At 41.9% G+C, this 22,715-nt stretch overlaps 1 protein-coding gene across 1 annotated transcript; it reads left to right on the top strand.

Annotated features, from left to right (window-relative positions):
* The first annotated feature begins 16,748 nt into the window (after positions 1–16,748).
* On the top strand, positions 16,749–22,031 carry nkx1-2b (NK1 homeobox 2b). Its single transcript, XM_086222516.1, has 3 exons — positions 16,749–17,319; positions 18,924–19,131; positions 21,292–22,031. The coding sequence occupies exons 1-3, from the start codon at positions 17,005–17,007 to the stop codon at positions 22,029–22,031; spliced, it is 1,263 nt and encodes a 420-aa protein (XP_086078642.1). The 5' UTR covers positions 16,749–17,004.
* Positions 22,032–22,715: the final 684 nt, after the last annotated feature.

Here is a 22,715-nt window from a genome sequence, read left to right as displayed (position 1 = left end):
AGATTGACACAGATGTTGAAATCCTCATCAGCACAAATGCTTACTCTGCGATGGAGCCGTGGAAGATAATTCACAGTCAAGACAGCGGGCCATACGCTGTGAAGACAACCCTCGGTTGGGTAGTCAATGGCCCTCTCAAGAAAAGTGACGATCACCACACATCACCCCATCTCAGTCATAAGGCCTCAGTCAACAGAATCTTGATCAGCGGCGTGGACAGCATGCTGCTGCAACAATACAATCACGACTTTCCAGAGCAAGCCTGCGAAGAGAAGTCAGAGATGTCGCGTGAGGATGTTCAGTTTCTGAAATTGGTGACTGAGATAATCAAGAAAGAAGATGGGCACTACAGCATCGGGTTGCCTCTCAGAAATAAGAATGTGGTGATGCCAAACAACAAATGTGTTGCCGAGCAGCGGGCAGAAAACCTGAAGAAGAAATTGGCCAAGAACCCCAGCTTCCACAGTGACTACCAAAGCTTTATGTCAGACCTGATATCCAAAGGCTACGCAGTGGAAATTCCTGAAGACAAGCGCAACCGGACTGACGGAAGAGTATGGTCCATACCTCATCACGGTGTGATCCATCCCCAAAAGAAAAGGTTGCGGGTTGTGTTTGATTGTGCCGCTTCGTTTCTAGGCAAGTCTCTGAACAAGGAACTGTTACAAGGTCCAGACTTGACAAACAGTCTGGTCGGAGTTCTGACGCGATTTCGCCACGAACATATCGAACTCATCTCCGACATCGAGGCAATGTACCACCAGGTCAGAGTGCCAGAAGAGGATTCAGATCTTCTAAGATGTCTCTGGTGGCCGCAGGGGGATCTGAGCCAGCCTCTGCAAGATTACAAGATGGTGGTCCACTTGTTCGGCGCCAAGTCCAGCCCCAGCTGTGCCAACTATGCGTTAAGGCAGACGGCTGAGAATGGAAAGGACAGGTCATCACCTGAAGCAGTCACAGCAGTCTTGGATCACTTCTATGTTGACGACTGCCTAGTCTCAAAATCCAATGTGAAGGAAGCAACCACCTTGACCAAGGATCTCGTCGCACTATGTGACAGTGGAGGATTCCGTTTAACCAAGTGGTCAAGCAACAGCCGTGAAGTGCTGTCATCTCTCCCACAAGAGGAGAGAGCAAAAGAGATCAAGAGTTTAGACCTGGAGACGGATGAATTGCCTGTGGAAAGGGCCCTGGGAGTGAATTGGTGCATAGAATCCGATACCTTCAAGTTCCGAATTAACGTGAAAAACGGACCCATCACCAGGCGAGGTATCCTTTCGGTTGTAAGCTTGATATACGACCCCCTTGGATTCCTGTCTCCATTCATTCTTCTCACGAAGACCATCGTCCAGAGTCTGTGTCGAATGAAACTTACCTGGGATGAAGAGATTCCACAAGGCGTGGCAAACAAATGGTTCGCCTGGCTGTCTGATCTTAGCAAGTTTACCAGCTTTTCCGTCAGGAGATGCATCAAGCCGGAGGGATTTGGCCCTGTCAAGTCAGCACAGCTTCACCATTTCTCCGATGCCAGCGAGAAGGGCTATGGTGTCGTCAGTTACCTTCGCGTTGAGAACAGCCACGGTCAAGTCCATTGCTCATTTCTCCTGGGAAAAGCAAGAGTGACGCCGCTTAAACCGGTCACTATCCCTCTCCTCGAGCTCGCCGCAGCCACCATTGCCGTGAAAATGGACAAACTCTTGAAGCGAGAGCTTTGGATGGACCTCAGTGAGTCTGTGCTATGGACGGACAGCACCACTGTTCTTCGATACATTGACAACGACGGTGCTCGTTTTAAGACGTTTGTTGCAAACAGAGTGTCAGCAATCAGAGACCACACAAAGCCAGCACAGTGGAGGTATGTCAGCATGGCTTCTAATCCAGCAGACCACGCTTCACAAGGGATGAATGCAGAGAGCTTCATTAAGTGTCATGCCTGGATGGAAGGTCCTGACTTTCTAACCAAAAACGAGACTCACTGGCCTGTGTTGTCAGAATTCTCAAGAGACATTACTGAAGATGACGCTGAAGTGAAGCGCACGACCAGCATGAACATCATCCAGACCGTCGACTCGAGTACGGAGCCACTCTTCGAGCTGATTCATCACTACTCAGACTGGCACAGCCTGAGGAAGGCAGTAGCCTGGATGTTGAGGCTGAAGGAGCTGCTTCGAAGTGTTTGGGAGACAAGGAAGATGTTTGACTATCAAGTCCAGTCTTCAGAAAGCCAACAGGCCAAGAACAAGACAGTTGAGAACCATATGCAGAAATGGAGATCAACTCTGAAAGGAAACCATCTGACCGTCAAGGATATCCAAAGAGCAGAAACTGTGATCATCCAGTTCAGCCAAGCCCATGCCTTCAGTAAGGAGCTCAGCGCACTCCAGAAGGGTGAAAAGATCAAGAAATGCAGTCCTATTGCAAAGTTGGATCCCTTCCTGCATGATGGTGTTATCCGGGTCGGTGGGAGATTGCACCGGGCTGCCTTGCCTGAACGCACCAAGCATCCTGCCATCCTGGTCAAGGATCATCACATTACTACCCTTATCATCAGGAATGCTCATAAGGAAATCGGACATGGAGGGAGAAACCATACCATTTCTCGGCTGAGACAATGGGTCTGGATATGCAAAGGAAATGCAGCAGTCAGAAGTGCGCTATCAAAGTGTGTGATATGCCGAAAGAGTCAAGCTCCTGTGAGTGAACAGAAGATGGCGAACCTACCTACAGATCGTCTCGTGCCTGACAAGCCACCGTTCACAAATGTTGGTGTACACTATTTCGGTCCCTTCAAAGCAAAGCGTGGACGTGCAAAGGTCAAACGCTACGGAGTCTTGTTTACCTGCCTTGCGATCAGAGCGGTCCATATAGAAATAGCTCATTCTTTGGATACAGATTCATGTGTCAATGCCGTGAGACACTTCGTAGCCAGAAGAGGACAATTGGAGGTTATGAGATCCGACAACGGAACAAACCTGGCAGCGACAGAACGCAAACTTCGCCAGGCGATGAAAGATTGGAATCAGTCCCAGATCTCCGAGGCGCTACTGCAACGAGGAGTCACATGGATCTTCAATCCACCCGCTGTGTCGCACCATGGGGGTAACTGGGAGCGCCAGGTAAGAACAGTTCGGAAGATACTTACCAACCTTCTGAAGCTCCAGTCACTCGACGACGAGTGTCTGCAAACCGTGATGTGTGAAGTTGAAGGAGTGATCAACAGCAGACCTCTTACCATGTCATCCGACGATGTGGACGACCTCGAGCCACTGACACCGAATCATCTTCTCCTGCTGAAGGGAAGGCCAGCACTCCCTCCAGGCGTGTTTCTGAAGGAGGACCTCTACAGCAAGCGACGATGGAGGCAAGTCCAGTACATTTCGGACATCTTTTGGAAGCGCTGGTCCAGAGAATACTTGCCCCTCCTCCAAGAAAGGCAGAAGTGGTTGGAGAAGAGGAGAAACGTGAAAGAGGGAGACGTCGTACTCATTGTGGACAAGAGGGTTCCCAGAGGATCCTGGTTAATGGGAAGAGTTGAGAAGACCCTCCCTGACGCCAAAGGCTTTGTCCGTCGGGTCCTGGTGAAAACGAAGACCAACACCCTGGAGAGACCTATAGACAAGCTGTGTCTTCTGCTCAAGATGGAAGAATCTCATGGACATTGAAGAGTTCATTAGTTAGGAGTTTGTTGTTTTCTACTGTAAGCCTGTTTGTAGGCTTCCTAGATTATTTGTTTTAACTCAAACCTAGTGAAATAACTTGCTGATTATAATGCAGAAAATTACCCTTCAGTTAATTAGGTTAGTTAATTGTCATCCCTATGATGAGCAATTAGGGGCCGGAATGTTAGTGCCATTTTCCAAATTGTTAGTTAGATTTAGGTAGAGCCAATTGATAATTGTTGTTTTAGTTATTGCATTTTATGGTTACATAATCTGTTGAATTGAGTTGAATTTAACTGTGTATAAATCTAGTTTGCATTGCATAGAACCGCAGATATAAGTGAGACTTACGCTAAGAGTCTAGGAGTTACGTAGAGCACGAGTTGTGTGCATTTTGTTGTGACGTAGTGATGCTCGTGCACTGAAAAGTATAGAACTGTATGTTCTGTACCACCCTGCGTCATTCAGTAAAGGACGGAGCGAACACCAGTTTTCTACCGTCGTCAAAGATGAACACGCATAGTGACAGGTTCTTTCCGTCTTAGGAGTGGTAAAATTGAAAGAACATAAGAAATAAGACCATGGGGACATTTGTCGCTTACAGTACCCCTTTAGTATGTGAACATACTAGACACTGAATGAGTCACAACAAAGTTTATTTCTGATTATTCTCATAGGTTCTTCACTCATACGCCCATTTTACCTACATATGATATATAATGTTAGTATATTATTACTATATATATTTAATGACCTTAGCATCAACCGCTCTTCTTTTCATCTCAGGTTATATCTATAAGGATTATCTAGAGCTCCTTACTATTTCTTAATAACACATAAGACATACCACATACGTAGACAAACACACAACATTGTAACATATATATACATATATAGGTACATGCATACATATATAAATATAAATATAAAATGAGCTCTTTTCACATGAATCACGATTTCAACAACCTCATAGATAGCTGCATAGATACCTCTCGTCTTTTTTAGTTTTTTGTTTTTCTTTCTTGTTACCTCCAACTTCCAAGACTACACAAGAATTACATGGAAGTTGTCCCAAGACTACACAAGAATTACATGGGAAACATGAACTCAGACCTCATCAACCTTCCAAGACTACACAAGAATTACATGGAAGGGGCTTCCAAGACTACACAAGAATTACATGGAAGCGTTCCCAAGACTACACAAGAATTACATGGGAACTCAAGGTTGCAACCACACAGGAATTACACAACTCGTGTAGAGATTGATTCATAACACCGTACTTACTCATTAAAAAATAGATGGAGCGACTGCTGTCCACCACCCGCTCCTAACCTCAGGCAGGATCCTGTCCTCCGTTTGTCGGAGCGGAACTGTCCCTGAGTCTTATGAGACTCCTGCCGGCAGTTGACCCTCAGTCCAGGTTCAGGTGTCAGTCAGCAGAGCGTCCATCCCATCCTCATCACCAAATACGTAAGGGAAATTCTCCTTGTAGATTGTTGAGAGTTGCTAATTCTCTGAAGAATCACAGACTCGGTGTGATGAATAAAGTCTCTTTAATACATGCAGCATGGAGAGAAGACTCTTGCTGAACGTTCTCTGCCGATCTTTACTATGTCTCAACCTTTATACCATTCAATAACAAAAGGCAAATGGTTTCCCCATCGCAGCAATGACTGTATCACCTGTTCATCAGCTGCTTCTCACCTCCCCCCCTTCATCCTGTCTGCTACTGTTGTCCATTTGTTCCTTGAGGTCAGGAGATGGCCATGGAAACTTGTGTGATTGACAAAATGCTTCCTGAGACTAATACTCCTAATCCACAGTATCTGTTAATTTAATTCCTACACAGCTCAAAACAGGTGAAGTGGCCAAGCTGGCACTACTGGTTCCTGTGCTCAATTATTCAACCAATTATTGGTTATAACGTCATCAGAGAGGTGGTCAGACGTGGAATGGCGCAGCATTCTCCTGATGTCACCACAAGGGCCTTGAGTGAAGCTCTCTCGATTGACTGTAACAGAATACAAGTGTTGACACAACTACTTCAAACCGATGACGCTGACAACAAAGAGGGAGTGGTTAAAATTGGATGATGCTATGCTATCATACTAGCTGGCAGAACAAAGGATGTCAAGTGCTGTGTTGGAACAAGTCCCCTCCTTGCCAAACAGGATGTCCTGTTCGAGTCCGATGAGACTCGAGGGTGGTCAAATGGGTTAAACATTCCCGACACCATTATTACCCTGCAAAGAGAAACATGGTCTCGAGTGAACATACCAGTTACGAACCACATCTGCCGTGACATCACACTGAACCCACGTACACTGCTGGGGCATGTGCAGGGAATCAAAGCCATCTACCCTGCAGATGTGAGACCAGTTAATACAAGACCAAGAGAGACCGTGAGTCCTGTTAGTGGGTTGATGGAAGAAAAGACACTGGCTGGAGCAGACATTCAGAGGGGTGAAGAGGCTGAATCACACCAAGATGGAGGTGAGTGGGACCCTCCAGTGCCCATCTGTCACCAGAAAGACAGAGGATGGTGAAACAACTGTTGAGAGATGAGTGCAGGGCATTTTCAAGGAACGATGATGATGTGGGCAGTATTCCATCCCTCAAACTCAACATCAGACTCAATGACACCACCCCTGTAATACGCACCTATACATCAGTGCCCAAACCATTGCACAAAGAGGTTAAAGAATACCTGGAGGATTTGTTAAATCAAGGGTGGATAAAGAAATCAAGATCTCCCTATTCATCGCCCATCGTCTGTGTGCGCAAGGAGGACGGTAACCTCCGTCTCTGCTGTGACTATCGAGAGCTGAACAGGAAGTTGATTCCTGACCGCCATCCAATCCCTCGAGTACAAGACATGCTCAACAGCTTAGCACAGGGAGTGCATGGTTTTCTGTTCTTGACCAAGGGAAGGCATATCACCAGGGTTATCTGGATGAAAGTAGCCAACCCCTCACTGCTTTCATCACGCCCCCGGGGTTTTACAGGTGGGTGAGAATCCCTTTTGGTTTGTCTTCCGCTCCAGCAGAATTCCAAAGAAGCATGGAGGAATGTCTGGCGGGGCTCCGAGATGAGACATGCCAGCCTTACCTCGACGACAATCAGTCGCATGTTTGAAGACCATCTGCGAGACTGGCGGGCAGTCCTACGCTGCTACCAGGAACACGGGGTCAAGCTTACACCACCGAAGTGCAGCGTGTTCCAAGATCGTGTCAAGTTTTTGGGGAAGATTGTCACAAAAGATGGATACACATACCAGCTTAACCAGCACCTGTGCAGGCACTGAAAGATCGGAAGCTGACAACAGTGGGAGACTTGAGAAAGGTACTGGGGTTCCTGTCCTACAACCACCCGTACGTCCCTAACTTCTCCCGCATCGTTAAACCATCGTATGGCTTGCTAGTGGTTGAGAAAATAAAAGGAAAAATGCAGGGAGAAAGGGAAAAGCAGAACAGGTGGATGCAAGAACTCCAATCAGTTGCCCTCCAGCAAACCCATCACCTGGACTGCGGAACATCAGAAAGTTCTGTGTCAGCTGATAGAGTTCCTTCTACATCCACCTATCCTAGGCTACCTAGGCTGGACTTGGTGCTGTACTGTACCAGAGACAGAAGGGGAAAACGGTTGTCATTGCATATGGGTCTCAAACCCTGATGGAGCCTGAGAAAAACTACCACCTCCACTCAGGAAAGCTTGAGTTCTTGGGTCAGGTGGAGCGATTCAACAGGACATTGCTCTACATGCTGCGAAATCTGACCGAAGAGGCAAAAACCGACTGGAAGAGTTCCCTGTCAAAGGTAGTGCACGTGTATAATTGTATGCGCAGTGAAGCCACTGGTTATGCACCATATTACCTTCTTTTTGGCTGTAATCTGAGGCTCCCAGTAGACATCATGTTCTGCCTTAAGCCCAGCGAACAGAGTGCATCACACAGCGAATATGCTGTGAAATGGAAGAGAAGAATGGAAGAGGCCTACCGCCTGGCATCGAAAACAGCACAAGGAGAGAGAAGCAGGGGTCAAGAATGTTATGACCAAAAGAGTCATGGGGCAGAGCTGCAGCCAGGATGCAGGGTCCTTATTCGCAACTTCGCTGAGAGAGGAGGCCCCGGGAAGCTGAGATCATTCTGGGAGAAGGAGGTTTACATTGTGACGGAAAGGAAGCATCCTGACAGTCCAGTGTATTAGGTGAGGCCAGAGAGAGGTACAGGCCGAACACAAATTCTCCACAGATACCTGCTGCTCCCTATGATTTCCTGCCCATGGAGCCGAGCCAACATGAGATGGTGAAACAAGAAAAAATACCGTCCAACAACATGTACAGGGGCAGACGCTAAGAACGAGAGCAACAACAGACAGACTCACAAGACAGCTCTGAAGAAGAGGATAACTGGAGGACCATGAGGTGGGGGTCCTTTGTAAAAAATCTGAGATTTTACATATTTGCCCAATCACCCAGACCCTATCTGGACATGAATCCTCTCTTCCAGTACATTTGATCCTTGGGGACACTTGTTGATCTCTAAGGCCTCTCCTAGTCCAGTCGTACAGAAACCTGTCACTATTCCTTGATGCAACTAATAAATTTGTGAAAGACCAATGTCCAATACAGCACATAGTAATAAACTTTACATGAGGTCTGTACAGGTGTATGTTTACTTCATTATTTGGGGATTTAAAGTACATTAAAATATTTTCAAGAAAGTGAGGAGGTGTGCTGCAGAATATGAGTATTAATGCTACACATTCACACTTGCCCCTTCTCAAGGGGAACACAAGACGTGACATGATGTCTATCCCTGTTCTTCATGCCCCAAAGAAGGTCAGTGTCAGAGAGTGTCATAGTTCAAAGTGGCATTTATTTTCTTCAGAGCGAGAACAATGCCAACACAACAAACATCCATCCATCCATCCATTGTCTACTGCTTATCCTGTTAAGGGTTGCGGGGGACTGGAGCCTATCCCAGCAGCCTTCAGGCGAGAGGCTGGGTTCACCCTGGATGGGTCACCAGTCCATCGCAGGGCCAACACATATAAACAGATAATCATTCACACTTGCAGCCACACCTATGGTCAATTTAGAGTTTACAGTTGACCTAGTCCACACTTGCATGTCTTTGGACTGTGAGAGGAAACTGGAGTACCTGGAGGGAACCCACGCAGGCACAGTGAGAATATGCAAACTCCACACAGAAAGATACTGTGCTTGAGTGGGTTTGAATCCAGAACCTTCTTGCTGTGAGGCAACAGTGCAAACCACTGCACCACGTGCCGCCCACACAACAAACAAAATAATGTAAATTAACCCTAAGTTTCCTGCTACAAAATGAAAATATAAATGAAAGACCAAATCTTAACCTAATTCTTAATCAGTTCTAAACAGGAGAAAAAAAGGCTTATAAAAAAGAGAGGGCTTCTCACTCCTACCTAGCTACTGAACATATCATATATCAAATTTTCTAAACTAACAACAGTCCAGCTGAATTAACATACTCAACCAAGTTACAACCAAATTACAAATATACATGCAACCAAAACCACGACTACAGTCAGCTGAAGGTTTTAAAAAAAAAGCAACTTTCTTCTGGTGCAATGATTAGCACTAACGCATCACACCAAGAAGGTTCCGAGTTAGATCCCCGGCTCAGGCACAGGATCTTTCTGTGTGGAGTTTGCATGTTCTCCCTGTGCCTGCGTAGGTTCGCTCTGGTACTCCAGCTTCCTCCCACAGTCCAAACACATGCAAATGGGGACTAGGCTAATTGGACACTCTAAACTGACTGTAGGAGTGGCTGTGAGTGAGAATGGTTGTCTGACTCTAGCCCTGCAATGAACTGGCAACCTGCCCAGGGTGTACCCCACCTCTCGCCCAAAAGCTGCTGGGATAGGCACCAGCCCCCCCGTGACCCTTAACAGGATAGCCGGAAGAAAATAGATGGATGGATGGACCTTTCCTCTGACCAATACTGTGGCAAACAATTGACCTGAGCAGGCCAATCAGCAAGTTGCACCAGTTCATAATCCGCACACACACTGAGAGGAGAGAGAGATTGCTCACACACACACACACACACACACACACACACACACACACACACACACACACACACACACACACATACAATGAGAAGGACACAGAGAGAGCAACAGCCCCCCAAAAAAACATAATGCAATTATGGTCAGGGCACTCTGCAAGATGACTTCAATATTCTGTAAATGTTCCATGTGGATATATGGTATATACGTGTTGATAAAGCCAGTTGGGACAGGGGACATTGGACACATCAGACGGATAAAGAGGCGCAGGTTGTAGTAATGAAAGATCAGGCGGCTAAAGCTGCTAATTATAGGAATTATTATTCTTTACTAGCTGAGATTAATTTAATAAAAAGGAGGCTGAGCAGAGCTCATTAACCTTCATTAGAATAATTATGGACACAGGACACCCACACACACACACACACACACACTCCCTCTCTGTCTCTGTCACTATCTCTCTCTCTCTCTCTCTCACACACACACACACAAATTAATGCTGTCTGTTGAGAGATGTGGAGGGGTGTGTGTTTGCACACAACTAGGAACCTTGGACAGCCGTTGTGTATGTGTGTTGTGTTGTACTACTAAGCTTTCCTAATGAGGATACTCAAACAAAGAGACCTTATTAAGTAAGGGAAATTTGCTGGTCCTTACATTAAATATTAATTGTTAAAAATGTGACACACACTCCATGTGCACATGCACACACATGTGCGCACACACACATTCTTTCTGACTTTCTCCTCTCACGTTCTACTGTTGTTATTTTTATTAGGGCCTGAGCCTGACCGCACTTCAGGCAAAGACCCTATTTTGTTTGCTCAGCAGAGCAACACATTAGCAGCACTAATTTTTATTAGCATTATTATTATTATTAGTAGTAGTAGTAGTAGTAGAAGTAACAGAAGTAGTACTGCTTTTTTTTTTTAGGGAAAATTATCTACAACAGCAGGTTGGATGACTCAGGAAGATTGCTTGTTCCTCCAAGCAATCCTTCCTCCAAGCAGTCTTTTCTCTGTGAAGTGCCCTGATTGCTGTATTTGACAGAGAGAGATTGGGTGAAAATGGCAGTGTTGTAAAGAGCTTCCAATGCCATAAGGAAGATACACACTATATAAAGTGAGTTCCTTTCAAATTTTACTAAACTCATGCAGTTTCTTAGAATTCAAATGGATTCATTTTTCAATAGAAAAAGGGTCAAAGGCAAAAAGACAATCCATGTCATTATTGTACGTTATTTCATCAAGCATTTCAAAAGTGGGGAAGAACAATGTAAGATTGAGATTTGGTTGTACATTTTTTTTTTAATTCCTAAGAAGTAAGTCTCTCATTTGACAAGGCAAAGCAGAGTTTTATTTATTTTTAACAAAATCCAAATTAGTTTAGAAGTTGAAAGACTGACTGGACTTCATGTACAGATAAAAAGAAGGGTTTGCACTCCATTTTCATTTGATTAATTCTCCCCACCCTCTTTTCTCTGTTCATTGCTCCTGTAGATATGTGTGTGTGTGTGTGTGGGGGGGGGGGGGCTGTGCTTTATAGTTTTTACTATCATAAAATGTTAATTTTTTTTCAAGATGATTAACATACTGTGGTTAGTGTGATTTTAAATAGTTAATATATTGACTGTTTTAAAGCAAAGCATAAAGCCTTTAGGCGGAAGCAGGAAGTAGATCAAAAGACTGCTTTAATGGCTGCAGCTCTCTGATTGGCTAATCATATCTCATTGTTTCAGTCATTATTTTGCCTAACTTTTAATTTCTTCTTCCAAAGGATCATTGAGCAAACCAATTACATGGAGCTGACCTTGTGTATTAGGACTGGGAGGAGGACAGGGAAGATGTCCCATCACCTTTTTCTTTTTTTCCTCTTCTGCAGCAGTATAAAAAATGTGGCGTCAGAACCTTCATCACGATTTCCCTCTTTTCTGTGGCTGAGAATGAGAGTCAATGGAATATTAAGTCCCTAGCATTAGAATAAACACATCGTGTGTTAAATCAAAATCCAATTCTGTGGTCTATTATTTTCTGGCATAGTAATGACTGCCAAGGATTAGGAATCAATATTTCACTGCAGCAGGGACATTACCAGCTTTATTCAGGCTGTAATTGAGTTTTGAGGAGAGGCCCTGCCCTGGAATCTGCATTAAAGATAAGGACTCCTTTCATGTGCATGAGCAAATAAAGCAACAACAAGACGACTCATCAGCTATACATCAATTACAGCGTACATCATTTAACCTTGCATCACAATAGCTGCTACACACAAGTTAACATTAATTCTTGTTGTCATAACAGATCTGTAATTTAGTAATACTAATGTACATGCACCTGCACCTTCTTGCTACAAATAGGCTAATGGTCCAAATGTGAGGCTACAGTGTTGTTTTCTTGTGCTAGAAAATGCCTAAACTTGTGCCTATTGTGCCTTGTGTCTCATCTCTTGTTGCAAAGTCCTCCTCAGAGCAGAATTATGAATGTAGTAAAATAACCAGAATTAAACGAATCACTTAAACTCATACATTAACCTCTATCCATGTTTGTAAATGATATAGATTTTCCCCCTTTGAAACATATTCATGGATTTTTATAATCATATGGATTACAAGAGAAATTTAGTTCAAAATTGAATCTGTTTTAGTTGTTTTGAGAATGTTCATTTGAGAATATAAGATTCACACATGAAACACTGTAGTAGGTGTTTCTCAAGTCAGGGATCGTTCCAAAATAATCTAAGAAAGTACTGTGAAATGACAAGCACTTTTACAGGAGATTTCCAATTTGTGTCACCAGTTGTTTCAGCCATTACCTTTGCATTACAAAAAACATTTCCTGTTGCCTTATGAACATGACAGCCCTAGTTGACAAATGAGAGCTAATAAGAAAGAATTTTATTGGTGCAGAAAAAAATGTGGTGATCTTTAAGGGGTTCAGTTGGATTTGAGGATGTTTACTTCGACTTATCTACAGTTGACACTTATCAGGATTTGATTCAGTTTTCCAAACCTCTCTTGGTAATGAGTGTCACTGTTACAAGTGCACCAGACAAAATGTTTCACCATAACCTTCTAAAAGTCCACAAAACACAGTTTAATACTGATGAAAATACGTAACTTTTACATTAGTGTGAACAAGCACTGCTGCAAAAGCCTGACAGACCTCTGCTGCACTGGGATTGGCTGGTTTGCAATTCAGGACGTGGCTTTGTGAAGGTAAATTCATATTAAAGTAAAATATAAAGTATTATTAAGAAAGGAATTCAAAAAGGAATGAATAGACTAGGTCATTTTAATATAATTATATGAATGTATTTATATTATGTGAAATATTTATGTGGTGATATTAGGTGGTACATGACATGTCAGTAGCAGTACTTTCCTGACACAAATACATGTTAATGAAGTGTTAATGTAAAATTTATTTTCTTTCCATGTAGAGATCCAAAGGATAATATTTGAATTTCATGGATGTTTCCATGGGTGATACAAGTGGGCATGACTGTGTGTAATTCAACAACACAGAATTTACAATTTCAGCCTCAGTAAAAAAAATACAATGCCCTCAACTACTAGAGATTTAAGCTACTTTAGTTATGGGGGGGGGGGGGGGGGGGCACGACACAATTGATGATTAGAAAGCTATGTGGTAGGCTATGTTTGAGAACTGCAGGGAGTACAATATTGTTCATTTTAAAGGACATCAGACTTGCATTATTACAAAAAAAATGATACTTTAAGATAAATAAAATGCACTGAAAACATTTCAGTTCAGTTTCAGTTAAGTGCAATTTTCTTTTTTCTCCCTTGGACAGGTAAGAGAATAACTTCTACTGCTTTTCACCCACCCTCACTTATAGTACAACACTATATGGCTAATATCTGGATCCCTCTGTTAGCTCTGTCACAACACAAGCAAGCATAATATTACCTAGGCAGCTGTCATGTTGATTTTCCTTTGCAGTGCTGTCCTCTTGCTTCTTTTCTTAACTGACTGTTTCATCATGCCGTAGGATTCTGGAAGATCGCTTTTGTTAGCACTACAAACATAGACTAAACAAGATTTTAAGCTCCAACACTGACATCTGTAAAATTATCTTTCAATAATATATTGTTCAGTTTAACAACAACAGAATCACACCATGTATTTGTTAGGGGATTTTTTTGTACAACATTTGTTGTTTCTGTTTTCTGGTAGAATGCAATTTATAGGTGCAACAGGATTCCTTTTACATCTTGTCTAAAGTAGTGAAAATAAAAAATAAAAGTAAAATACTTTAAAAAGAATTATTAACTCTCTTTTAAATATTTCAGTTTCTAAATAGTTACAAGATCAGCTCCACCTGCCAGATTTGCTCAGGGTCATATATTTACTAAGGATCATATAGCTGTACACATGGCCTATCTTCCATTGAGGACACCAAGGTCCAGACCTAATTTTCAAAAGAGTTGTGTTTGGACTTGTTAATTAACTTTAATCCCCATCATTTTCAAACATTAAATATGAATGAAATTAACCTATGCTCAGAAAGTACAGCTACATTTTCCATTAATGATGTCAAAGTGGCCTGGGATCATTTGTCAAGTGTCTTTTTCGATCATATTCACCCTCAATAAATATTATTCACATTCATGTAATTTCAGTAACTGGAAATGATGATTTGCTGCCCCTTTGAATGATCTCCCTCTATCATCTCTACTAATCTCTTGCCCTGATGTCAACTGCTCTCTGCTATCACTAGCCTTTCTCCAGTTAGCCATTCATGCTTCTGCCCACCAACATGATTTTGAAGCTACTGTTATCCAATAGTTGCTCTCTAAATGTCTTGATAGCATATATTAAGATCAGGGACCTTGATATTGACAAAAGCTTCAATACATTCCTGACTGTACATTAGGAGGCATTTGTGATGTGGTTGTACATCAAAATGGTCTGGTCTACTGATCATTCAAAGGGCTTTACAACACATTCACATTCATCAGTTCACAGACACACACATATTGGAACCTTGTGAACAGGGTTGACCAACTTTCTTGTGCATTCACAGACAAACATACACACCTATGGTAATAACAAAAGGAGTGGGTTGACGTGTTCTCATTCCATAATGTCAAATAATGATGTTCCCAACTTTAAAAAAATCAGCACTCCCTCACTCCATTTGGCATCAGTATAAAACAAGATGACCTTTTGAGGTGAAGTGGAAAAACATAATTTTTATGCTACTTTTAAATGAGAAATTTTCCTGTTGTTCCTTCTAGGTTTAGAGGGTTACCCCTGAATTTGGAGTAAACGAGCCATGTCACTGATAGTCCCTCATTGCAGTTATTGCTTTTTAACTGAACATCCATGTTGTGGTGGAAAAAGATGTTTCACCAAAAAACATGGAAGTGATGTAACTGGACTCCACATTATTACATCTTTTCCAAATTTCCCACATTTGAGGAGAGTTCTGGGATGAAGACATAAAGACTGATTAGTGTAATAGTCACAGTGCCACCTTCTGACAACAGGAAGCTAGCTTTTTGTGGTGATCAATTTACACTTACTACTACATGTACTATAATGCATATGTTATCAGCATGGAGAACAATAAAAGAATAAATCATTTCTGTATGAGTATTATAATGTTCCATTTTTTTTAAGTCGTGGACATAAATCAAGTGGCAGTATGAGCTGTGATGGAAATGGTGAACTGGTATCAGAATGCATTTCTGCAATGGGACTTATTTTAGTTTTTTTCTAGTGCCAGTTGCCTATGACACAGCACTGACCAGTAAATATGAAATGGATAACTGAGAATATCCACGATAAAAGGATAGCTACAGTTTCCTGCCATTTTCTTATTCAGAATCTCCACTAGAACTTCACACCCTGAAATAGAAGCAGGACTATATAATAGTGAAATAATGTACTATTTAGACCGGCAGTTAATTATAAAAAATTTTAGTCATTGCATATACAATGGCCTACAATAATTGGGCAGATACTAATCATAAACATAATCATTTACTCCATAACAATAGTGGCATACGTTCTCCCCCAGAGACAACATGACTTAGGGTGTAGGGCTGTCTAGTAATCAGAGGGTCAACCCACTGTTTCTTATTGCTCTTTATGCCTTTTCCATCAGTGAATGAACATGCGCGAATGTGTTTGCAAGTTGATAACTTACATATCAAACTCAGTGTACAGTGCATTGAAAATGTGTTGTAAAGCTCTTTGACCGATCAGTGGACTAGAAAACTGCCATAGCCATTTGTAGTTTTTCCTTTGACTTGCTTTTCCACTCTTTCATCTATATTTTCAATTTTCGCTTAACGTCTGACATTACACCATGAAACCCCCAATAAGATGGACTGTTCTAAAAAAATGGGCTGTGCTGGACAGTCACAATGTTCCTTATGGAGAGTGCTGGAGGTTCCCATGTCAGGTGGCAATTTACTCTCGGTCACACCCTGGCTTATGGGTGACCAGTTCAGTCTCCTGAGCCATGCCACCCTCCAATAGACTGTTAATTGGAGTAGCATAAATTTGTAGACAATGACAACTGGTAGAGCATGTGGACAGATAATACTCTCTCTCTCTCTCTCTCTCTCTCTCTCTCTCTCTCTCTCTCTCACACACACACACACACACACACGCAGGCACACACATATGCATGCATATTAACGATGGAGGGTTCCTGAAGGGTCAGCTGAAAGCAAAAAAGGCTTGGGAGATGCATGAAAGAGGGAGAAAATCGGAAGGAAAGGGTTTCACTTATTCACTTAGTGAGAGAGAGGAGGAGGGGTCGCCAGCCATTTTGAACTATTAGAGAGGTAGATCAGCTCCTGTCCCGCCCTCGACTCTTGTCAGGCTCCCAGTGTCGCGCGCACACTGGTGGCCAGACAGAGCGCGCAAAATTGCAGGTCGGGACGTCGAGGCTGTTTGTGTGTGCAAACACAGGGGAGCGGTGCCGTGTAAGACAGACACAGACGATTACTGGAGACGTTGTTCTTCTGCAGTGGGTGCACATGATGAAGGAAAGGAGCCCGACAGAAGACGAAAGGAGAACAAATTGAAACTTTGACGGAAGTACTTGCGGTAACCCGATAGTTTAAGCCCCTCATCTACTCAGTTTTTGGAAAACTTTAACCGGCTGACATCATAATCTCAGACTGGATGTTGACGGGACTTGCTTGGGGCTGTGAAGTTTTTGACATGAATAAAACACAGTCGTTTTAATTTTTTTTCTACGGCTCCAGCTTTTCAGCCTGGATTCTAAGTATATGTGAAAGGAGTAAAGTGATGAACCGGGACAGAGCCACACAGGGGACCGGAGCAGACGGGGTCCAGACAGTGATAAACCGGGACAGAGCCCAACCAGGTCCCGTTACAGAAGCGGTCCAGTCAGTGATGAGCCGAGAAAGACCACTACAGGCTTCTGGAGGGGAAGGGGGACAAACCTTGGTGGGCCCCGGCAGCGTAGACGTGCTGGACGTAGCCGTTGCCGGGGAAAAGCGGCTTTTCTCCAGTGCATTGTCTGGGGTTAGAGATGTTGAGGCTGTGGAGAACCCATCGGAACCTCCACCGACGAACCCGGTGTTAGCCCCACAGCAGCAGGTAGGCTAGATCAATAAGATCAAAGTCTTCTGGTTATCAGGGGAAGACATGACAAGAATGAAATGAAAGAAATAGCCCGCTAAATGTACATGTCGATAGATTTGGTCAGATCATCGCTGGACACGACATAACAACATAGGCTGTAGATTCTGCACAATAAAATAGGCATACTGCTAGAAAAACAGCGTGCGCAAATTGCACGTATATCAAAACCGCAATTACATTTAGTGATAAGTCAATTTAGTATTTCTATCTGGTGGCAACAGTACTTTGTGACTTGGCATGTGGGGTCTGCATAGGCTGCCTCTCCGATGTCTAATTCATCTGCGGGCAGAAAAGGCCTTCATTGAAAAAAGGCCAACATAGGGTAGAGGAGCCGGTATATGTTTGTTTGTTTTTTGTTTGTTTGTTTAATAACAATACGACAATAAGAAAGGGCGTTAGGACTGCCCTGACCTCCGCATGGACCATGTTATGTTCTTTGAGAAAATGATGAAAATGTATGGACCCTCATGTGTTTTTCCTTGGCCCATGCTCCAACTCTGTCAAGTTTCTGTCAAATCGGCCGTGGAGTTTAACGTAAATCTCCAATGAAATGTAGTAAAGAAAACATAGAATATAAATGTTGTGATAACTGTAAATAGAGAACCCATCAACTTGTTCACATAAAGCAAATGAAAAAAATTAATCTAATTAAAGCACAATGTGCAGCACCACAATAATTAGTCGTCTCCCCTTCACTGAATTTTACTAAGGCCGACATAAATCCCTGGTTGAATTATAGTAAAACAGAGAAGTCCCTCTACTCTTGAAAAAGTAATTAGTCAGTAGAAAGGCCTAGTCTTTGTATCGACGCAGATCTTTTTTTTCATTATTTTGTATAGAGAATAGAGAATGTTGGCTCCTTACGGAATAATAGGCCGATTGAAATGGTTACTATAATCAACAGGTGATTCTTTTATTGTGAATATGCTACTATGTGGATATTCTCAAGACTGTTTTCATTAATAAATGAATGATCCTGATTTTGTAGTGCTGGAAAGGCCTGTTATCTACTAAAACAGTCGGAATCCTTTTTGCGATTTGGCATAGTTTAAATTATTTGGCATTTAAATTCATTGTAGGATATTTATGCGGATCATAATGAATTCATGGTGAACGCAGAGATGAAATCTGAGCGATTTCATATGGGATATGGAGACATTTATGAAGTATAGTTAGTTACCTAATGTTTATATTTTTAAGTTGCTTTTATCTAGTCCTTGTAAGTAGGATAATTGGTTGTTATAACAATTGCGTAGAGTCTTGCCATGATTTATAGCTATTATTATTATATTATCATTATTGTTATTATTATTATTATTATTATTATTATTATTATTATTATTATTATTATTATCAGGGCCTGAGCCTGACGGTACTTCAGGCAAAGACCCTATTATGTTTGCTCGTTATTATTATTATTGAAAGCAATGTTTTACATTGCAAATTGTCATACATGTTAAATAATTAACGTAACGTACATACGTAAGTAACGTAAAACAAGTGAAGCCTCTCATATTATTTTTATTTTTCTATTTATTTTTTTAAAATTTATTTTGTAGGGCCGGACCACGTCCTTTTCCGTTCTCGATATATTGGATCCCAACAAGTTCACCAGCAGCCGGCGACTGCAGCAACAGCACTGCAATCACAGGGCCGACCGGGAGGTGAGTGCATACGGAGTGGAGAACCGGAGAGGAGGCGCGGGAGAGAGCGAGCCCAGACTGGAGGCCAGCAAGGGCTGTTACGTTGCAGAGGAATACCAGAGCAGTAAGTCGATTTTTAGACGGAGTAAATCCTCAAATCCAGGCTAATCACTGTTTCTTGGGCCTTTTTATTTGTGTTATTTTTTCCGACATTCCTTCCTTCCTCGTACCAGGTTCCCTGCAACCATAGTGCGTCAACTCTGTTCTTTAAATTTTAAGGCATTATTTCAGTGTTTTGGCAAATGTTCTAAGAATTTCTATATTGTTTTTTTTTTCTAATCAGCTTTTGTGAATCTGCCTCAAAGGAGACCAAGAAGGCCTATAGATGTTACAGGGAAAATAAAATGTTGGGTTTTTCCTTTTCTTTTCTTTTTCATTTTAATATAAAATATGTGACAGTTTTTAAAACTGTTTTTTAATATACAATTTATCAAATGAAACGAATGTTAATTTACTGGCTGCTTTAAATACTGACTCATAGTTTAGAGATGTTTCAGTCAAGCATTTGGAAATGCGCGAATTATAAAAGAATCCTCTAACGGCGTTAAAGTAATGTGCAGAGAGTAAAACGTTGTTGAGTTTACTGTTTCCAATATTATGTTTCGATTAAAACGTTGTTTTAGATTATATTAAAAAAAACAGCCTCTCTCATATATATATATATATGTATATATACACACACACACACACACACACACACATACATACATATATATAACCTATATGCGAACTGAAAGTGGAAATAAGGGAAAAGTGAATTAACAAGGCTTCTTTGTTTGACTTAAAATTATCCATCTCTCTCGCTCTCTCTCTCTCTCTCACACACACACAGAATAGAAGTCCTCTTAAGTCCACTTGTATCAAGATGATACCATTGACACTGGACTTTGGAATATGTATATATATATATATATGAAATTGTAAATATTTCACAAATTACCTGTGTTTAAATTATTTATTTGTGTTCTGACATCCACATCTTGAAATATTCTATTAAATTTGCTGGTGTGGCTCAACTCACTTTCACATGTATGCAATATGTGCTTTGTAAAGGACCGGGAGCTGATCAGATGCTCATGTCAAGTGAATAGGTATAATTCAGACACAAAACAAAGTTATGAGCCAAACACCATTTTTAGAACCAGATTTGTCACACATGTGTAAATGGACCTTCAATCCTTTTATCTTGCCGTGATTTACTTTGATCACTTTACTTAACTTTTTTCCAATTCAAATAACCAAACAAAATAACAAAACAAACTGTATGCGTTTTTCTTTATTCCCTTGGCTCACATTTGTTTAAAAACTGAGGCACTCTAACTTTGATTTCTGATGCTCTTTTGGAAGGTAATCATTCCTATGTAAATAATGCTTCCTTGAATTCATTAATCCCTGGAAAACAGATGCACCTTTTGTCGGTGAAAAGCAACTTAAAACACCTAAAGATTGAGACAATTGTTTAGTTAAATTTTTAAAGCATGGTACTTATTCTGTTACATCAGTATTGAAGATCTTTTCGCTTGTGGAATATCATGACAATTTATGGAAACTCTTGCATGGAGCAGTTGTGACAATATTTAGATTAACTGAAAATGTATTTGCTGATAAAAACAGAATTCACTCATCTCTGAGATTTTCCTGCAAAAGTCTTAAATTCAATTTTTAATTCGAATTGTAATTATTTTAATTGATTGTTTATGTTCCTCACCAAATTTCTTTAAGTTAAAATGAGAAAAATAAATCATGTCAGTCTTCCAGCTGTTGAAAGTCTTTCACAATACCCAATATGGGCTGCTGATTTTGGCATCAGCGGCCCTCTAGTGGCTCAGTCAGGCCCTGCAACTCATTGTGCCGTTTTCTGTTTTTTAGGATTCCTCCTCCAAATGCTGAATTTCCCATAGTTATAAGAACAGTCATCAAATGTTTGACTGATTAAAATGAAAAGATTTTGTTTTCATGAAGGACTTTGCCTTGGGAGATTAGTTACTCAAGTGGGGCAGTTTTAAATGTTTTAATGATTTTTACTTTAATCGTCTCATTCACATTTAAAGTAAGAGGAAGGATTCGGTGATTTCTATTGTGGTTGACTCTTGCTCATTTCCATACTGGCTCTACACCCTGGTTTTATTCCTTCCGGAAAATGTTGCTTCATGTAGATTCATTCTGATCATACCATGGATTTATATTTAATGGGTCATGTTCTTTGTCATATTATTTCCAGAAGAAGGATTTGTATACAGAAACCCAGATGAGGATGACTACCACAGATCTGGGACCCCTAATTCAGAGGCTCCAGATGGAACCTACTCCAGCGAAGAAAGCAGCTCAGCTCTGCATAGCAATGGAGATAGAGATGCGGGCCAGCACAGCCACCAGGATCTGACAAGCGACACTAAGAGCCCTGGAGGAGGCCCTGCAGGCCAGATCACCAATGTCCAGAGCAATGGGGGCCAGGGACCACAGGGCAAACCCAAGAGGAAACGCTCTGGCTCAGACTCTAAGTCAGGGAAGCCCCGCAGAGCCCGGACTGCCTTCACATACGAGCAGCTGGTTGCACTAGAGAACAAATTCAAGTCCACACGGTACCTGTCTGTGTGTGAGCGGCTTAACCTGGCGCTGTCGCTATCTCTGACTGAGACCCAGGTCAAGATCTGGTTCCAAAATCGCAGAACCAAGTGGAAGAAACAGAACCCTGGTGCAGACACTTCTGCCCCCACTGGTTCAGGAGGAGCAGGGGGCACAGGTGGTGGCGGGGGAGGGGGTCTTGGGAGTCTTAGTCCTCTTAGCCCATCCCCTCCAGTCAGCGGCCACCTTGCCATGCATGCAGGCTACACCAGCCACCATCATCCCTCTGCTGGCAGCCTAGTTCAACTGCCTTTCCTCACTGCCAGCCATGTCCTGTCCCCCTTCATGTTGGGAACACAGAGCTACGCTGCACCAGCCTTCTACAGCACACACCTGTAGAAATACACCCATCGGTTCAAACCTCATGACACACAAAGGGACTTTGAGCCTATAGAATGAGGTGTTTCAGTGTATGAATGAACTGCGGCGCAGCAGACAGACTGTCAGGGGTCAGTTCATTTTTAATACTAACATCTGAAGGCTTTGATTTCAAAGACTGATTATTTTGAAAGAATGTGACTATTTACCAGAATAGATTTACTACATGTATATGTTTTAGCTTCACATTCAGAATGCAGTTTTAAAACAAGTAATAGAGAAATAGTTCTTTTTTTCTTGTTTTTTTCTTTTTTAACTGTATAAATATTGAATGTTTATTTATGACCTAAGGAATGGCTTGATCTATTGTACTGTGATTGTTTTCTTTTAAACTGTTTTTGTTATTTATTCAATTTGTTGACAATTTCCATGAAATCCTATATGTACTGAATCTTTAGCTCACGTTATCATCTTTGATATTAAAAGAATGGCATTGAAACACGAAGAAAAGCCCCATCATTTCTTTTTTCATGGTGATAATCTGAATAACACTGTTTTGCCTCATAGTTGAAAATTTTCAGGTTATTCCAGTTTAAGCTTTGACCTTGACACTTATCTTGACACCTTACTCTCTTATCATTTAAAAAATGGACCAGGAGTTCCTATATTTCCAGCAGTTCAGTCAACTGCTTGACCATGCTGCAC

The sequence above is a fragment of the Aulostomus chinensis genome, chromosome 13 (assembly GCF_037954235.1).
Source record: "Aulostomus chinensis isolate RoL2024-O1b breed Wild chromosome 13, RoL_Achi_v1.0, whole genome shotgun sequence".
Lineage (NCBI taxonomy): Eukaryota > Metazoa > Chordata > Actinopteri > Syngnathiformes > Aulostomidae > Aulostomus > Aulostomus chinensis.
This window is presented reverse-complemented; position numbering and strand designations above follow the sequence as displayed.

Excerpts from the sequence above, each read along its gene's own strand:
- nkx1-2b (XM_086222516.1), top strand. The coding sequence starts at position 17,005 with ATGAACCGGGACAGAGCCACACAGGGGACCGGAGCAGACGGGGTCCAG. Across the intron at positions 17,320-18,923 it reads TGTTAGCCCCACAGCAGCAG|GGCCGGACCACGTCCTTTTC; the intron begins GTAGGCTAGATC and ends TTTATTTTGTAG. Across the intron at positions 19,132-21,291 it reads TGCAGAGGAATACCAGAGCA|AAGGATTTGTATACAGAAAC; the intron begins GTAAGTCGATTT and ends TATTTCCAGAAG.